Source organism: Panthera leo, chromosome C2 (assembly GCF_018350215.1).
Source record: "Panthera leo isolate Ple1 chromosome C2, P.leo_Ple1_pat1.1, whole genome shotgun sequence".
NCBI classification, from domain to species: Eukaryota; Metazoa; Chordata; class Mammalia; order Carnivora; family Felidae; genus Panthera; species Panthera leo.
Window position 1 is genome coordinate 133,254,918 of NC_056687.1, and position 19,830 is coordinate 133,274,747.

Sequence of the window (19,830 nt, forward strand, 5' to 3'; positions counted from 1 at the left end):
ATCCAAGGACTCTCTGCCACTTTGTTTTGAACAACAAAGTGCTTATTAGGGTTTATTAATTAAAACACATTAATCTAAGCTGGCTTGGGACCTTTATTAAAGTCATCTGATGGACTTAATTTTTTAAGAGGAGGGAAAGACATTTAACAAAAATGTAAAATAATTCCTATGGAGTGAAATAAAATTTTGGGTGCTGCAGTAAGCATGCTTCTTAAAGAGTGCATTTAAAAAAGCAATATAAATATTCTATACACAAATGAAAATAAACAAACTGCCGGGACACTGATGGAGCTCATGAGGTGTTGAGTGTTGAGCAAAAAATGCCGTTTATGAGAGATTCTACTTGTATAAAGTTCAAAACCAGGTGAAGCTAACTTTTGGTGTTAGAAATTAGAGGCTATCTCTGGGGAGGAAGTGGGGGGAGGTGAGGGGAACGGCCACAAGGAGGGCTTTGGGCTGTTCTATTTCTCGACTTTGGGTGCTGGTTACCCAGGTGCATTCATTTTGTGCATACTCACCGACCCTTATGATTTATGTTCTCTCCTGTATTTATGCTATCTTTAATAAAAAGAGACTTTTTAAAAAGGGCAATGCAGAGTAAGGGGTTGCTACCAAGATTTCTCCCACACATCTGAGCAGGATGAGAAAACACAACTATCCTTGTGTTAGATGAATGAGTATTTTTGACTTAGGATAGAGTTTCTAGTGATAGCATCGTTCATGAATTTTTAAAGTGCTGAATTCCAAACAATTTGGATGAAAGTACATACGATGAGCTGAAACCTTAGTTTAGATGCCCCAAAAAGTCACTCTGGTGATGATAAAGACACTGAAGGCAAAGATGCATGAAAAGCGTAGGAATAAAATTGTTTCATGAAGTGTAAACACGGGGAAAAAAGTCTTATTCCCAAGCTTATATATTTTATCTATTTTTAAAAATGCAGGTACAACTAAATTAATACTTCATTTTATAAATAGAAATTTAATTTTTCAAATATATTCCTAAAAGGCTGTAAACTTGGCTCCAAACTATGTTCTAGATCTTTCCACAAGGAAAATTTTCTTCAGTTATACAATATATGCTATCAACTGATACTGCTCCTTGCTCCTTGTGGCTGACAAGACTCATAACCACATTTTTTTTGGTCAACTAAAAACACATTAATCCATGCTAAAAACACATTAATCAACTAGAAAACACGGAGAGCCAAAACTGTTTAAGTATAAATGAACCCTACAGAACCATGCTGTTCACGACAGTAGCCACTAGCCACTGTGACTATCAAGCACTTATAACGTGGTTAGTGAACTAAGTAGCTAATTTTTTAATTTTATTGAATTTTAATGAGCTTCAATTTATTATTTTTTTTAACTTTTATTTATTTTGAGAGAAACAGCACGAGCAGGGGAGGGGCAGAGAGAGAGGGAGAGAGCAGGCTCTGCACTGTCAGTGGCGATCTGGATGCAGAGCTCGAACTCACCAACCAAACAGTGAGATCATGACCTGAGCCAAAATCAAGAGTCAGACACCTAACTAACTGAGCCACCCAGGTGCCCCAATTAACTTCAAATTTTTTTTATTAATTTTATTTTTAATGTTTACTTAGTTTTGAGAGAGAGAGAGATAGAATGTGGGCAGGGGAGGGGTAGAGAGAGAGAGAGACACAGAATCTGAAACAGGCTCCAGGCTCCGAGCTGTCAGCACAAAGCCCAACACGGGGCTCGAACTCACGAGCCGCAAGATCATGACCTGAGCCGAAGTCGGACGCTTAACCGACTGAGCTACCCAGGCACCCCAGCTTCAATTTAAATTTAAAAATTGAAGCGGTAGAAAATATTTTTTTCTGTTACACAGAACTTTATTTTGTTAAAAAATTTTCTAACGTTTATTTATAAGAGAGAGACACAGTGTGAGTGGGGGAGGGGCAGAGAGAGAGGGAAACACAGCATCCAAAGTAGGCTCCAGGCTCTGAGGTGTCAGTACAGAGCCCGGCATGGGGCTTGAACGCACAAGCTGTGAGATCATGACCTGGGCTGAAGTCGGACACTTAACTGAGCCACCCAGGTGCCCCTACAGAACTTTATTTTGTAGGACATTTCTCTTTAACTGTTAGTAAATGTAGCACCCAAACTGACATGTGATACAAGTGTAAAATACACACATTTCAAATATTTCATTTGTAAAAAATATAATATATAAATATATATATATATGTACATATATAATATCTCATTACAAATTGAAAACAGAGTATTCTGGATATATTAGGCTAAATAAAACATATTATTAAAATTAATTTCACCTTTGTTTTTACTTTTTTTAACATGGCTACCAGAAAACTTTAAATTATATGGGTGGCTGACACTGTATTTCCATAGCACTGCTAAGGGATAAAATGCCAGTTTTGATTAGTGACTATAAGGGGAGAGATAAAAGAATGAGAAATCAAAGCTGGAAAAACCAATATATTTGAAGATCTGATTAACAACTATGGCAGAGTGCAGGGTGGGGGTGGGGGAAGAAAGCAGAAAAGGAGAAACATGCCCAGGAAACCAGTCCTTTTAAAGGACCGTGGTCAGATAAGCTGGGACTGACCCAGACAGAGCAAACACTATCTATGAATTCCACAGCTGTCAACAAATCCAATGACCTAGTTTTTGCTGACTACGTGTTAGAAGATTGTTATGTCTGTTACTAAAAAAGTAAGAGGAATGACAGAGGCGCTGAGCACATCTTTCTGGAGTGACAAAAGAGAGGAGGGAGTTTTAAATTGCCCTGGTCCAGATTTCCCCTTCTTTAGAGGTCTGGTGAGGATTAGGAGACACAGTTGCTACACCAAGTGTCTGGGCTTACACACTTATTTTAGGAGAACCAAAAAAGTGCAATAAAGTCCTTCACTCCTGCGAGCAAGGGCCATTGTGTGCAAAGTTAGGAGACAATCAGTGTTAGGAACCCACTGTATAAAGAGAGGAGACTCACCCCGCTGTTGCTAACAATCTGTGATTGTCAACGGTGGTATAGAAATAGGAATTTGGGAAAGACAAGAAGCAAGGGGAAAGTTCTTAAATTATAGCCGAGAAATGCCGAGGTAAAGTAAGTGAAGAAGTTTCTTACCACAGACATTTTCAGAACCTTGACTCCTTTAAGGAGCATCAATGACCCTCCAACAGGATTACAACATGCATGTTTCTTAAACACATTGGGCTACAGAACCTCTTCTGCTGAGGAGTATCGCAGGAAGAGCACATATCAAGAAACGCTGGCTTAGAAGAAAGAAACTCCAGATCTTCGGCGCTTTTTGGCTTCACCTTCAGCCCCAAAGGAACATTACTGTCTGCTATAAGCATGGTTCGCAGGCCATGGGAGCTAGAACCTGGTGATCATTCGGATCACCCGTCACCAGGCTCCTTGTGAGGCCTACTTCAATACTGTGAGAGCAAAGTACATCTCAGGTGTTCCGTGGCCACTACTATGTCCTAGAGAGGCGCACATCTTCCTCACCTTCAGGAGCTCCCAGGCTTGCCTGCAGCCAACCAAACATTTGGCCTCAGGCAAAGTTATGTGTGCCCTGGCATCATCAACCTCCTACCAACAAGTGGGGATGGAAGAGATATTAGCCTCCCGAGGTGACAAATGGGAGCCAGGAGGGTAGAAAGGTATCGTGAAAAGTGTTAACACCCAGGCTGAATGTCTCCCTAGAACAAAACGGGGAGATATCTGGTATATCTGCCAGGCATATATCTGCCACCTCTCTCGGTATAACTTCTGTTTTCCCTCCAGTCTTGTCTGCTCCACTAGCACCTAGAATATTTTCCGATTCCTTGGATTTGGGCAATTTCTCTGCAGAGACCACAAAGGAATGCAAGTCTGAGGGCCACAGGCTGCCCACAGAGCCCACAACAGACGACTCTCTGTTCTATGCACATCTAAATGCCATTTTTAGGAACCCCAAGTTAATTTTGTTTCTGATTTAACTACAAGTTTGCTTATTGTTATTATTTCATGTGATATGTGCTGCAAAAGCTAAAAATTACATAGAATTGCAAGTTCTAATCCCCTAGTCAGGTATTAAAATCCGGTTGCTTAATAAAAATTACATTAAGGAGAACAATGAAGATGATTCAGCAAGCCCAAGGAAAGAAAGAACATCTTAAATTTAAAAGTGGAAAAACAAAAGCCCACAAGACCAGAAATCTCAGAACCATCCTAGGAATAATACAGGAACAACATGAGTTCTATGGAATAAATGGCAGTGGTTTTTAATTATAAGCCAAAGACATTTTGGAACAGGCTTCGTAAATTATGTGCTGGAAGGGGTGAGGCCACCAAAAGAGCTTCCGCAGAGGTACCAATGGCCTCATGACTACATCACCAATGACATTATCAGTGGTTATTTCTGATTTTTAGTCTTAGGGTCGCTGACAGAGTTGACAACCCCTCCTTGCTTAGATACCCTCGACCTCCATCGCCCAATGTTTGAGTTTCCCAGGCCCTCTTAGCCACTTCCTTTCTGCCTCTTTTCTTTGCATGGCAATCAGTGCTGGAATTCCCCGGGGCTCAGCTCCCTTTCTTCATCAGTGATTTCATCCATGACCACAGTTTCAATTATCATTTTCCAGCTGGTGTCTCCAGCCCAGATGGCTGCCTTGAGCTCTTGTACCATGGAAACAATGTCCTGGCCCACTGTCTCCCTTATCTCAGCAAAGGACCCCATTCATCCAGTTGCATAGCCAAACCAGCTTGATCCTCTCCGTCTCTGCCACACCCTGTTACTCACTCTGGTGAGCTCTTAGGCTCCATAGTTCTTCTTTTTTCCTTTTAAATGTTTATTTATTTTGAGAGAGAGCGAGCGCACACACACAGGCAAGGGGGGAGGGGCAGAGAGAGGGAGAGAATCCCAAGCATGCTGCACACTATCAGCACAGAGCCCGAAACAAGGCTCAATCTCACTAACCGAACCATGAGATCATGACCTGAACCAAAATCAAAAGTTGGATGCTTAACCACCTGATCCACCCAGGCCCCCCAGCTCCATAGTTCTTAATTCAAATCACTTTTCTACATCTCCACTATGATGATACTCTGACTGTAAGCTTAGCTACAATCTCTAACTGTCTATAAAGAGATATTCCAACAGTGTCCTAACTGCACTGGCTCCTTCCCCCATTCCAATCTCTACATCTCTTCCCAAAGTGCACATTTGGTGTCATTCTTTAGCTCCTCCTTAAAACCCTCCAATAGTTTTCCATTGCATTTGGGATAAGATCCAAATCCTGAGCCTATGTGTGAGTCCTAGCCACCCCCAGAACTCATCCTCCATTCTCTGCCGCCAAATCACAATGGTCTCCTTCTTGTTCCTTGCACCAAACATGCTCCCTCCCACCTCATAGCCTGTGTCCAAGCTATTCCAATAACCACTAGCCCCGACTCTCCCTCACCTGATTACCCATTAGATCGAAGTGTAAACCTCACTTCTTAATGGACCATTCCCTCCTTCCACTGCCAGCCTGGGTCAGGGCCGCTCACAGTGTTCTGCTCTGGAACGCATACCCATTTTGTCACTATACTTCCATCATGTGACTATCTGCTCCATGTCTGTGTCCTCAGCTACACTGTAAGCTTCATACGACCAGGGGCATTACCTGTACTGGCTCACTAAGGTATCCCGGGACACTACCACATAGGGGTCCTCAAAGATCTGTTCAAAGAAACATGAATGGATCTTGGCCCACACTACTAGATCTTGGATTCATGCAGAGAGACAATGAACCACAACAATCTGTCTTGTTTCTTGGGGAGTGATCAAGACAAACATATGATCCCTTCCCTCCCCTCAGGCTAAGATTAACTTCAACTGTGTCCCCTGGACAGAACAGGAAGGTCGCAGGCCAATGAAAATAGCAGGGGGACAGAAGATCAAGAGAGGCTGGGGTAGGAGAGGAACTTTATAAGAAAACAGAGGCCTCCAGGCAGGAGGGCCTACATTTTTCTCTCCACTCTGAGCATCGAAGCCTATAAGTGGCTTCCTACCTCCTCTCCAAGCCTGAGGAATGGGCATCCAGTCCCCTGTATGCAGCCGATGTCCACTCTGTGGACTCACCCCACCTGGACCTGCCTCTACCTTTAACTCACCTCTGACTTTCTTTAGCTTTCTCCTCTCCACTGGTAGCTTTTAACTCCTACTGAGAGCAACCAAAACTTCCTCCACCTGTACCTTAGCCACCACTCTCGCTCTCCTTCCAAACTTATTTACTCTTAAACCCATGGAAGGAGGCCTCTGCCTGCTCCACTCTTGAAAACTGCTCTTACAGGACTTACCAGTAGCCTCCAGTGGCCAAACCCAGTGGGTCACCCACTCAGTGGGTTCTAACTCAACCTCTTTTCTGCTCTTATAATATTCTCTTCCCTCAGATTCTGTAACATCATGTTCTTCCTTTTCTCCTCTTGCTTCATGGAACTTCTTTCTTTCGTTTTCCTTCTCTGGGTCCTTTCCAGAGCTCCAGCCATGGTATTCTCGTCTCTTCCCTCCACAAGCACAAGTGAGTTCTCAGGTCATGATTCTATCCTGTCCCATGGCGTTGCCACCTCAAACAGTGGCTACTCAAAGTGTGGTTGGTCCTCAGCACACTGCTGGTCCACCAACTTTTTGTTAACAGTCCATGACAAGATAGGTACATAAAACAAGGGCAGGCATGTAGACACTTTTCTAGCCATTTGACATTGCCGCCATGTTTTTATTGTATTTTACATAAGTATCACTTCTTAATGGACTGGAAAAAAACTAAAACCAAACAACAAAAAACTGATCCTTCGGCACAGAAACTTTGAGAAACACTGATCTAGATCTTACAGTTTTAAACTGATCGATTGGCTTACATTGAAAAACCAAGAGACGTCACAATAAGAAAACAAAAACATTGTCGGCTTCTCTAAATGAAACAAAACCAACTAGCCAACCAAAATACAACAGAAGATCTTGTGGTACTGGGTTCGTATTTCCACCAGGCAACAATGAGTGGATGCTAAGTGGTGGCTGCCCCCTTGAGATGGGCATGTGCCATCCAGATGCCTGAACTTCCTTCTCACTGTCCTTCCTGAACTTCCTTCTCACTGTCATTACCTGCCTGGCCCCTCTGGGCCTCTGAGTCTGCCCCTCAGATAACTACAGCTCCATTCCTAGCTTCCTCCTGCGTTCCAGCTCAACAATCACAACTGTCTTCTGGAATGTTCCTTTGAGTGTCCCACCAAGTCCCAACATGCCCATCCCCAATCTCATTACCTCTCTGGCCCTGAATAGTTCCTCATGCCATGTGTTCTCTGTCCTCACAAGGGACCCTACCTCACACTTCAGTCACTGGAGTGTCATTTCAGACTTCTCTCTCCCCTTCTACGACACAATCTTAACGATTTTTCCTCTGCATTCGTCTTTTAATTTGTTCATTCCCGTGACAAATGTTTATTAAGTTCTGGAGACAATAGCAAACGGGATGCCCTCATTCTCCAGCAAGGCCTCGATTCCACCACCAGCCTCTTCCCTGCCCACCCCCAGCAATCTGTCTTCCACTCTGAGGGCATATGCTCATTCACACACCATTTTGCCTCCACTCCTCCCCAGCGCCCACCAGATCCACCTTTTTGAAATGTCACAATTCACTTGGCTTGGGGGTAGGTGGGGGTGTAGCGAGGTAAGGGAAGCCTTTTAACATTTCTTCTTTCATTCTGAATCAGCATCTTGCACTAATTAAAATTAAACTCTCTGCACTGCACTTGTAGAAATGAGGCCCTAATACTCAGCAATCAGACAGAAAGCAAATGATGAGTCATTTATATACTATGGCCAAGTTTCATAATCCTGGGAATTTGGGATATTCTGTTTCATTAAAAGGAGACATTTCTATTTTAAAGATCTGTTGGATTCTTCTCTTTAGGTCAAGATGTTAAGAAGCACCATTTGGTTTTTAATTTTTTTTAATGTTTATTTTATTTTTGAGAGAGAGAGAGAGAGACAGAGCGTGAGCAGGGGAGGGGCAGAGAGAAAGGAAGACAGAATCTGAAGCAGACTCTAGACTCTGAGCTGTCAGTACAGAGCCTGATGCGGGGCTCAAACTCACAAACCTTGAGGTCATGACCTGAGCCAAAGTCAGATGCTTAACTGACTGAGTTACCCAGGTGCCCCGCACCATTTGGTTTTTGAAAGGGCAACACATCTAGCTTAATCTAAGCCACTGAGTTTCTGACCATGAGCTGTTCCCCACAGGACAAAGCAGGGGTCTGCCTCGCCTCCCCTCCACTGCTACATTCTAAGGTCTCTGTGGTCCAGTGGAAGACAAACCTAGGTCTGAGTAGCTCGTGCAGGTTAGTGCTCACCCTTCCATCATAAAAGGGAGTGAAACTATGGGGCAGAGCCCAGAGTTGAGTACCTGAGGACAAAGGCCCTGAAGTCTCTTACCCGGAGAGTGGCAGGGGGTGTGGCTTTCTCAGATGGGCAGTGAGGCCTAGAGACCCAACCTCCACAGACGGGAGGCATTCAAGAGGTTCTAAAATCTATCTCTATGTACCAGACAAAGCTTCACCTGTCTGCCTCCCATGCCATCTCTCCTCCAGCTGGGACAGCCCCCTCTCCGTTCCTGAGGATGACACAGAATAGGCAGCATGGCCAAATGGTTAGGAATGCACCCTTTGGGTCAGATGGGTTGGGTTCAAATCTCAGTCCCGCCTTTCACAGTTTTAACTCTGGGCAAACTGCACAGCATCTCTGTGCCTCAGTTTCTCCACCTATAAAACAGGGATGGGCCTCCAGAGGGGGTGAGATAAGGGTTAAGAGTATAGTGTGTGTAAAGCCTATTAGCACAGGGTCTGCTTGGCACACACAGGGATTCCCTCTGTGGAGTGAAATCCCACTTAAAATTCAAATAAACCTACAGGTACATAAATATGGGCCAGCAGCATATAATATAGCCAGAGAGCCCAACCTTTTCCTTTCCTTTTCTTCTTCTTCTTCTTCTTCTTCTTCTTCTTCTTCTTCTTCTTCTTCTGCTTTTTTTTGGGGGGTGGGGGATGGGGGAGGGCTTTTCTGTATTCTGTCACAGGGGCTCCAGGCCATTCCTGAATCTTTGTAGTAAACCCCCCTGATTAACCGCACCTGAGCTGGCTTGAGGAAGGCTCTGTTTTCACACAAGCCAAAGAATCCTGCCCAGAACAGCCTTCCTCTTTCCTTTGTTCATCCCAAATCCCAGCTAAACAGAACTTGACTCTCAGCCTTGAACTTTCTTTCCATGCTCCTCTCTTTACCAAAAACAGCGCCATCCGCCTCACCCCTCCATCTAGCCCTCACTTTCCGGGGCCCTCATTCTATACCACACCTCTCCAAAACCTTCCCCACTTGGCCGCAGAAACTTCCTGCTCCACCCAAATCCCACTGCCTCCCGCTGGGGCCGCTCCTGTAGAAAGACCTGCCCAGGCTGCATCCGTGAACAGTCCCAGCCCCTGGGCAAAGTCCTCATCTTCTCGGAGCCGTTTCCTCGTGTCTAGAAGAGAGACACCGCTGCCGGTGTGGCCTCTTGCCCAAAATTAACCATGAAGCACAACCCAGAATGACTCTGAAAACTTCAAAGCATTTTCCAAACGTAGGAGCTCTTTCCCAAGAAGCTCCAAAGAATGTAAAGGAATGTGAAGATGAACATGTAAGCCCTTTGTTTGACATCATTCTGTCTCCTTTACAATCCTCTGGGAACTCTGAAGAACAGGAAATTCCAAGGGGCCCCACAAACCAGCCACACAAGACAGGCTCTGGAGGTACCTGGCGGCGGGACCTTTGTTTCAAGGCAGCATCTCTGTTCTCAGACAGCCTTGAGACTCTTTGTCCCTGAAGCATTCGGTTCTAGGACTTGGAACACACAGTCTCTCCAAGTCTGATCATAAATCTGCCTTTTAAGTGTTCTGTGGTCCATAATAAATAATTTACATAAAGGGCCGGTTGGATGGAGCACAGCAGGATACAAGAGGGGAAAAACAAAATGCAGTAGCCCAGATTTAATTTGAACAGCCAAAGTGCTCAGAGAAATCATTAGACCACACTGAAAGGAACAGAGTCGTCTTTACAGAATTCCCCCTCACCCTCTGCCGACAATCATGATGGAGAGGGGCTGTGAATTATGGCACCTTCAGCTTAATTTTACATGACACAGATACAGATGATTTTATTTTTCCCATTTGTGAGAAATAATGAAATCTCCTTTCCCTCCTTCCATCCATGTTCTCTATCCAAAAGTTCTGCTAATTTAAAACATTCAGTGGAAAAATAATACTGGGCCATTGTTCTTAAGAAAAAAAAATTTAATCACTTTGAATTTAATTCTAATAGGCAGAGAATATGAGCTTATCCTGTATGATGGTACAATGACAAAATGAGTTAATTACCATCTCATCGTAAGACGGATCTGCTTGTCACAGGAACAGGAGCCATTATTTCACACAAAATAATGACCCAGATAAAAAGTAATGACTGTAAGCTGTAGCCGCCAGTGACACAGCTTCATCTTGGCCTAAGTGAATGGCAATTAACAAGTGTCACCACTCTCTATATATACAAATAGGGACCAGGCTATTCATTAAATATTTACTGAAAAGACACAAATGGTTTTTAGTGTATTTCTTCCCAGGACGCTCCCATGGTCTTCTACCTGCGCGATGACAGAAAAATTTACACATGTGTAAAATTCTGCCATCAGCTGGAAAAGCTGTTGATCCTACAGAGGGGTACTCAGTTCCCCTCTGCTCTTCACACACAGAAGTGGTGTTTTCTCCAGACATCTTGTCCAACAACAGAAAAAAGGAACAGAGGGAAGGAGGCCCAGACCCATTGTTTTGTCCCTCTTCTCCCGGGTGTCACAGCCATTGGCCTAGAAACTACAGCCACAGCCAGCACCAATGACCAGAAATGCTGGATCCTTCCAGGTCCAGCTCTCGGCTTCACTGGACGGCGAGGGACAAATGGCAGGATCTCAACACCCCTGTGTTGTTGGCAGAAACTGTACCTCCACCTGCTGACCATGACCATAAACCACCTCTCTAGAGACGAGCAGAGGTGAGAGATTCTGGGATACACATGAGGAATCTTACTACTACCCTAGTGTGCAAGTTATCTAGTCTGTCTGGACCCAATGCTTTTTGTTTGAAAACCAGGGGTATGGCAGGAGCAGGATGGCATGGTGGGCTTTTTAAAGTATATAATATTCAAAATGTTAAAAACATAATTCTTATATTAACATAGAATAAGCAGGTGTCAATGATTTACTATGAAATGAACCATCATATACTGATACGCATGCATGCATGTACACACACACACACACACACACACACACACACAGGTAGAAAGATGTCTACCTACACTCCAAACACTACACACACCAGTATCTGAGAGCCCACTAATTAGGCTGCTGTCTCCTTAAGACCTGATATTGGCACAATGTAACAGTCATGCAATGATCCGGTTTGGTTAAGACAAAAGTACCAAATCATATGTTTTTTCATTATTTTTTAAAGATTTTTAATGTTTATTTTTGAGAGAGAGAGAGAGAGAGAGTGCAAGTAGGGGAAGGACAGAGAGAGAGGGAGACAGAATCCAAAGCAGGCTCCAGGCTCTGAGCTGTCAGCACACAGCCCGATGCAGGGCTTGAACTCACGGATCATGAGATCATGACCTTGGCAGAAGTCGGATGTTTAACTGACTGAGCCACTCAGGCACCCCCCCCACCAAATCATATGTTTTTAAAAGAGCATATGTGAAAGTATGGACAGAGCCTCACGCCCTCATCTTACCCAATTACCTACAAACATTCCAAGTATCCAAGTCTTGATTACAAGCCTATTTCTAAAACAGTTTTTCCCCAGTACTCAGATCATGGGGTAAGTTCCACCTCTAGCATGTCCCTACTCAAGCTTATTAGAACATTTTGTCTGCATCAATCCAGGAAAGAGGGCTCTATGTGTACAGACATCTACATAAGTTACACAAAAACTCATGTTGTCAGGCTTATGCACATGCAAACAAAAATTGCCTTTCTCCCTATTTCTTTTTTTTTTCCTGAGAGACAGACAGAGAGAGAGAGTGCAAACAGGGGAGGGGCAGAGAGAGAAGGGGGAGGGACAATCCCAAGCAGGCTCTGTGCTCTGTGCTGAGCCCTATGTGGGGCTCAATCCCACAAACTGTAAGATCATGACCTGAGCTGTAATCAAGAGTTGGTGACTTAACCGACAGTGTCACCAGGCACCTCATCCCTCCATTTCTTAAGTAATGACCTGAATTCCATCAGAGAAGAGTCTGCATCGTTCTAGTAAAATTATCAGAAATTTTGACCTACGAGGTCATCTGACTCCCAGTCTCCAGGTCTTGGCCACCACACATGAGGGGTTATTCCTAAGGCCTCGTTGAGCCTGAACACTCAATCAATGTTGAAGGGAGGGAGGCAGGAAGGAAACAACAGCAAAAGGGTCACTGGGTGTTTAAAGGGACAATCTGATTATTTCACTCTTTTGCAAAAATCCTCTGAGCAGCCTCCATTGCGTTTACAGCAGAGTCCTGGCCCTGCTCTCACCCCTGGCACTCTTTTTCTTCCCCAAAGCTCCTCTGATCTCTTCACTCCCCTCACTTGCTCCTGCACCGGGCCCTCACACACGCTGCTCGCTCTGTTTGGAGGAGTCCCCGACCTTCCCCGTGCAGCCCCATCACCAGGTAACTCCTCATCCTCTCTGTCTTAGCGTGAGATACCCCCCCACTGATACCCACCCCACACGGTGTCTGCTGCTTCCCTGCTGGTAACGCTCATCACTCTCCTCCGGGGTCCGCCTTCCAGGTGTGAGGACCTGAGGGCCTGAGAGCGGGGACCACGGCTGTCCTCTGTGTCCCAGCACCAAGCAGGCAGGCGGTATTTCTGGCCCAAAGTTGACGGCCAACACTATTTATTAATGAATTCATTAGCTGACAGATGAGGTCCCAAACAAGCCATAATCACCTCTCCAGGATGGGGAATTGTCAGTTGTTGTGGGAGACTGGGCGAGAGAGAACAAGGTAAGCACTAAGGAGTGAACTTAGCCCCAGTCCGGGCAAGGACATTCCTTCTGCAGTGAATGTCCTACAGAAACTCAAGTGAACCCTGCAATTAGGCAGGAAACCTCATATGGCATGATGAGAAATTCAAAACCAGACACATTTCTGGGCAGAGAAGGACTCCCCTGCAAGTAGGCAATTTTCCCTTGTGTAACTGCATATGCCAGTGGTCACGGGGCTCTGGGCTGCTCCCACACTAGGAAAGAAAGGAGGCTCGTAGCAATGAGGCCCCACAGGACAAGTGGAAGGTGGGATCCAGGCTGGCGGTGGGGAGTGGCCCACCACCCTGAGGGTTTGGGAGGAGTCTCAGCAGTGGGCCCACAGGCCTGTTCGCTGTGAATGCCGCTCCAGCCTTAAAAGACAAGGTCCAAGGTCTCGGAGCCTGGGAAGGGGGGAAGCCATCTTGTTTCAGAGTCATCGTCAGCCCAGCTATGTGTGTGTGGGGGGGGGTGGTGGGGGGTAGGGGGCGCTGCACCCCTGTGGGGCCGCCCAAAGGCCCAGGTGTGAGGAGGCACTGGCTGCTACCCTGGCCTGTGCGGTGTGGCTGAACTGCCCTCGGCCAGCCCCCGGCCGGCTCGCGCTGCACAACTGTTCAACTGTCTCCTGACCACAGGGCTCACCTTCTTAATGAACTCCGGGATGAGCTTTTGGCCCGTCAGGTGGTCTAAGGAGGAACAACAATCTAATTCCAAGATGTAGCGTTCGTTGTGGAGATCATTTTTCTGAGATCTGAAGAGAGGGGGAAAAAACAACCAAAGGTTAAGATTTTCTAATATACTTATGTATGAATCATTGGGTATTTAATAAAACCCCAAATTCTTTCCTGAAAGTAAATACCAAAAAGGCACTGCTGAAAAATAATTTATGGTAAAAACTCAAATTATGCATAGATGTATAATTATACACATCATGGAAAGACCTCCAAGACATAGCATTAAGTAAAACACAACATTATAGAATTTTAGTACAATATGGTTTATGTGTTAAACAACACACACACACACACACACACACACACGCTCCCATAATATTTATTTCCCATGGGTTTATATCTGCCAAGGCATAGACAAAAAGGCACACCAAACCAACAACAGCATTTAATTCTGGGGGAAGGAGAGGATCTGTCTGTAGGGGAACTGGGTCTAGGGCTGGTGGCGGTAACTGAAATTGACTTTAGCTGTATCTTTAATTTTTTCCACTTTTTCTGAAGATAGTATATTCTTATAGCACTTGGAAAATTAAAATTAATTTAAAAGAAGTTTTAAAAGGTTCAATCCCTACAGAAGGCAATCTGGCAAAATCTACCAAAATTAAAGATGCATTAAAGAAAGAATATAAAGCAGGGCGCCTGGGTGGCTCAGTCGGTTAAACACCCAACTTCGGCTCAGGTCATGATATCATGGTTCGAGCCCTGCATTGGGCTCTGTGCTGACAGCTCAGAGTTTGGAGCCTGCTTCGGATTCTGTGTCTCCCTCTCTCTCTTCCCCTCCCCCGCTCACGTTCTGTCTCTGTCTCAAAAATAAACATTAAAAAAATTATATCTATCTATCTATCTATCTATCTATCTATCTATCGAGATATATGGCAACTAAAGTCCTGGGGAAAGAGTGGATATAAAGGGTTGTTTGTGGCAAACAATTTCGGTCTTCTGGTCGGTGCAGAGGCATCCAGCATGGCCCTGTCATTTCCCCACCCAGGTGGTGTGGATGCTTCTGTCCTTCCCACATGTAACTGTGCACATCATGTACATCATGCAACACTCAGGAGAACCAGCAGCAAGTGATGCCAGAATTCTACCACTCCACACCATGCCTTTGAAGAGCTCTTATAGGGAGCTCTTGTATGGGGGGCCTGAGGAACTCCTGAAAGCCACGTGATCATCAGAAATTGAAGGTGATTCCTTGGCCCACCCAGCCAGGGATAAGGCAAGAAGAAATGGACTGCAGTTAAGTGTCAGGAGGGCGTGTCTGCTCTCTCCGGGTGGCTGGTCATGGGGATCAGGACTTAGGGACCTGGGCGCTGGACTCTGTCCAAGGGCTTACAGTACACGCACAGTCACTCCCCACTGGCCGAGGGGTGAGCAGGGCTCTCCCGGCCCACTTATGAGGAGCTCTACCTAAGAGGGGCCCATGCCAGCCTCTGTGAGAGCAGGGGTGGCCAGAAAATTCTTCAAGTGGGCACTTTCATACAGAACTCTTGAATACACATATATCCTACCAAATCAATGGTTTCTGAATGCATATTTGCTATATTTTAAAAAATGATTTCTAAGATTCTTATATATCATGAAAAGCAATTTATGCTACCATTAACCATCTGGGTATGATTTACATGGAATTCAAAAGTGAAAAATTTTTAAAGAGGATTTGGTTTTTCCCAGGTGTGCAATTATCATTGGGTAACCAAAGGTCAATAGCATATCTTGATTTTATTTTTCCTTCTAACATATCCTTTCAGGCGTAGGGACTGAGGCACATACTTCTGAAATGTGAAAGAATAAACTGATTCCATACTGGTCAAACTGGAATAAACTAACTCCAAAAAAGAAACCGATTCTGCGCTCCAGTCTTCCTGATTTATAACTTCATCAGAGACTGGAATCATGTTCTCATTTTCCCCCCACATTCTCATCCTCTATCCCCCCCTCCAAACAAAAGACCTATTGAGAGGAACTAAAGCAGAATATTTCAGACTTTTGAAAGAGAAGACGTGGTCATGACATCCTGTCATGCGTATCGTGGGGTCTCCAACAACAAAGACAGGCGTGGGAAGACAGTGTTCTAACATGTGAAATCCCAGCTGCTCTGTCATATGAAGACAAAGGTCAGACTGTGTGAGGCTATTTATAAACACCCACTGGAGGGGGCGCCTGGGTGACTCAGTTGGTTAAGCGGCCGACTTTGGCTCAGGTCATGATCTCATGGTTTGTGGGTTCGAGCCCCGTGTTGGGCTCTGTGCTGACAGCTCAGAGCCTGGAGCCTGCTTCAGATTCTGTGTCTCCCTCTCTCTCTGCCCCTTCCCCGCTCACACTCTGTCTCTCTGTCAAAAATAAAATTAAAAAAAAAAAAATAAATACACACACACACACACACACACACACACACACACACACACACTGAGATTTTAAATGAGTAGGCTGAAAAACAGGAATCATTTAAAATAAGTCGACACTGTATCCACTCAGTAAAACACTCATAAGATGAACAGAGGGAAGATGAGTCTGTCTCTCAGCAGCTCAACAGCCCAGGTTCATAAGGAATAACCTTTAATAGAGGACCTCATAGCTACCATCTTTGGTTCTATAACAAGAAGTGCTATAAGAAGGGAGGCATCTCTGGTTCATTTCATCAGATAATTGACTCAGTTACATCTGAACTGAAAGGAGCACAAAAGATCAACAAAAATAGGCATTATTACAAATTTTCTAGATGCCACATGAAAAATCACATCCTGACCTACAGTCTTGGCAAAGCGAATCCAACATCTGCTGAGGGAATAGATGAGCAACTAATAGGTCTTCCCTGGCTTCAGGGATTACCTCCACAATTTAACCACATCAAATATGGTTGCTCTGGTGAACACACGCTAAGGTGACCCCTTCCTCCCAATCACCTCCACCTGCTGGTGTTCATGCCTTTGTAAAACCCTCCCTTTGAGTGAGGACAGGTACTGAACCTTGCTTCTAACCATCACAATATGGCAAAGAGGATGGGGTATCACTCCTGTGATTACACTATGCTATAAGATTCCATTTCAGCAGACTGGAGCTATATGCTCCTCTTGCTGGCTTTGAAAAAGTAAGCTGCCATGTTATGAAAGAGCCATATAGCAAGGAACTGTGGGCAGCCCCTGGGTAACATTTGGCAAGAAACAGGGATGTCAGTTCTATGACTGCAAGGAGATGAATTCTGCCAAGAACCTAAGGGAAGCAGTGGAAACAGATCTTTCCCCAGTTGAACCTCTGTTGAGATCACAGCCCCTGACAGCACCTATATTGCAGCTGGATGAGACCTGATGCAAAGAACCTAAATACGCTACAGAATCTGTGAGATAATGAATGCATGTTGTTCTGAGCCATCAAATTTGTGGCAATTCATTACAGAGCATAGAAAAATAATACAGATGCTGAGTAGGAAGATATTATAACTTCATGCTCAGAACAGGCCTCCCACTGGTGAGTAGGTCCAGGTCCAGGCCCAGGCCCACAAGATCTAGTCAGACAGCTGACAGCACCCTGAGAGTGGCCACTGACAGGTGACGAGTGTTCCACATCTCTGAGGACAAGGACTACCCTGGGAGAGAGAAACAGACACCTGCCAGAAGTGGCTGCAGGGGCCTGGGCGTGGCCCTCCAAGGGATCACATCAGGAGGGAATAGTATTCTGCAGTGAGTAAAGTTCCTAAGGAAGAAGCATTAACATGAAACTCTCAGCTGAGGAGATATTTGCCCTCACAGGAGGGGGAACACCATTTATCTTTCCCCAAAGGCCATTCTGGAAAAGGAAACAAGAAACCTGGAACCAAATTTCCCCCGGACTGAGGCTTAAATGGCTTCCAGTTCTGGAAAGGACAGAGACCTGGGTTTAAACAATAAGAAAAAGGAAGAACACAGACTGCATTTTTGGAGATGTGGGATTAACTACAAACTAAAGCCTCCCTCATCTGGAAATTAACACCGCATACTCTGAAATTAAATGTGAGCACTCTGACAAGAGCACTGTTAACAACGAAATATGCTTCCCCCTCTCCCTCCATTATCCATTCCATAATTTCCTCCAGACTTACTGGTTATAGGCTACAGGTGCTAAAGCAAACTAGAGATGGGCCATTTACAATTATGGACAATTTATTTAAACTTTCTGTGTCTCAGTTTCTTTCACTGTTAAGTGGAAATATTATGAATAACTGTCTCTTAACATCATTGTAAGGATTAAATAAGACAAAAGCCTATAAAGCCCTTACTATAGGCCATGGCAGGAGGTCTGGGCTCAGCAAACATTAGCCATTGCTGATTTAGTGACTATCATCTGTAATTGCGTTAACTTTCCAAACACCCTTCACAGTTAAGAATTATTCATTCAATAAAAACTGACTGTAACTACTATGTGCCAGACATTATTCTTAAGCATACATCAATAGACAGAAGAGACAAAAATCTCTGCCCTCGTGGAGCTTACAGTCTAGTGGAGAGGGACAGGCCAAAAACAATAAGCATACATGAGCACATAAAAGAGTATGTTCAGCAGTAGTTTAGAAGAAAAAAGAAACAGCAAGATGAAGAGAATCAGGAGTATGTGGGAAAGCTGCAATTTTAATGAGGGTGGTCTAGGTGGCCTCACCGAGAAGTGACATTTAGAATAAAGATCTATGGAAGTGAGGGAGTTGGCCATGCTGATATCTAGGGTAAGAGCCTCCAGGTAGAGGGAATAGCCAGTGTAAAGGCCCTGAGGTGAGATAACACAGAGGCCCTGTGGCTGGAGGCCAGTGAATGAAGGGCAGAGGAGGAAGAGAAAGAAGACAAGCCAGAGAGCCAATGGGGAGTGAGGTAATGTAGACCGTAGAGGCCACAGTGAAGACAGTAGTTTTTACACAGAAAGAGGGGAAGCCCTTGGAGAGTGTTGAACAGAGAAGTAACATGATCCAATTGATAGGAGGCAGCTAAGAGAGACTAACTCAGTGGCCCAGTGGGGAGATGATGGTGGCTCAACGTGGGCTGTTAGCAGTATAGCAACAGTCACAAAGGCTGGATTCTGAATATATTTTCTAAGGTGGAACTTTCAGGACTTTCTTGTGGAGTGTAGAGGGAAGAAAGCAGATGAGGATGACTGAGAATTTTTGTCCCAGTAACTGGGAGACGGGAGAAATTGCTACAGCTGTCATGGGGAAGGTTGTGGGTGGCACAGGTTTGGGGGAAGGTCAATAATTCAGTTTCAGATGTTCTGAATTTGCCTTATGCAGCAGACATCTAAGTAGAGATGTCTGGTCGACAGTTTAATACATATTCCAGTCTGGATTTCAGGAGAGGGGCTGGAGATATAAATATGAGAGTCATCAGCTTTCAGATGGTATTTAAAGCATAAGACCAGCTGAGATTTCAATTAACATAGAGAAAGAATAGTCAAAGACTAAATCTTGGGACCCTCCATCATTGAAGACATTGGGAGAAAAGAGAAGAAAGCCCAAAGGAGAAGAAGGAGAAACCAGGGAGGAAGGAAGAAAACCAAGAGACTATGCTGTCTGTCCTGAAAGTCAAACCAGGGAAGCATGTCAAGGAGCAAGGTATGGACCACCCTGTCATCTGCTTCAATTAACAAACTCACAATCTTCTCTTCAATTTACCAGTAGTCTTGAAGTCCCCAAAGGGAAATAGGATTTAATCCATCCTACGGAAAAAGTGCAAAGAAATCTGTTTACATTTGATATGTGATTAAAATGCATTGATTATCAAATTAATCCATTGACTTGGGTCCTGAACAGTTTGGTCCCTTGAAAAAATAAAAACATCTTCATGCTGTTAGGTCATTTCTCAAAAACTTCCTGGGGAAAAATTAACTGAAAAAACCTCTAACCCTGTCACATCTTGAGGCCCCCACTTGTATGCAGCATTGGAGAGTTGGTGGGGGGGTTATTTCCATTCCAAAGGGATTTTCTGAAAGGAAGAGGGATAAAAGGGATACTACTGGGCAGAGATGTGATGCCCTAAAAGCCAAGAATACATA

At 44.6% G+C, this 19,830-nt stretch overlaps 1 protein-coding gene across 4 annotated transcripts in view; it reads right to left on the reverse strand.

The window, feature by feature from the left end:
• The window catches only part of RFTN1 (raftlin, lipid raft linker 1), a 208,313-nt gene that overhangs the window by 85,534 nt on the left and 102,949 nt on the right, over nucleotides 1-19,830 (reverse strand). For all 4 annotated transcript variants that reach the window (XM_042903436.1, XM_042903434.1, XM_042903433.1 and 1 more), the window contains one exon: nucleotides 13,733-13,841. In XM_042903436.1, the coding sequence (XP_042759370.1) occupies nucleotides 13,733-13,841 (109 nt within the window). The remainder of the gene's footprint in view (nucleotides 1-13,732; nucleotides 13,842-19,830) is intronic.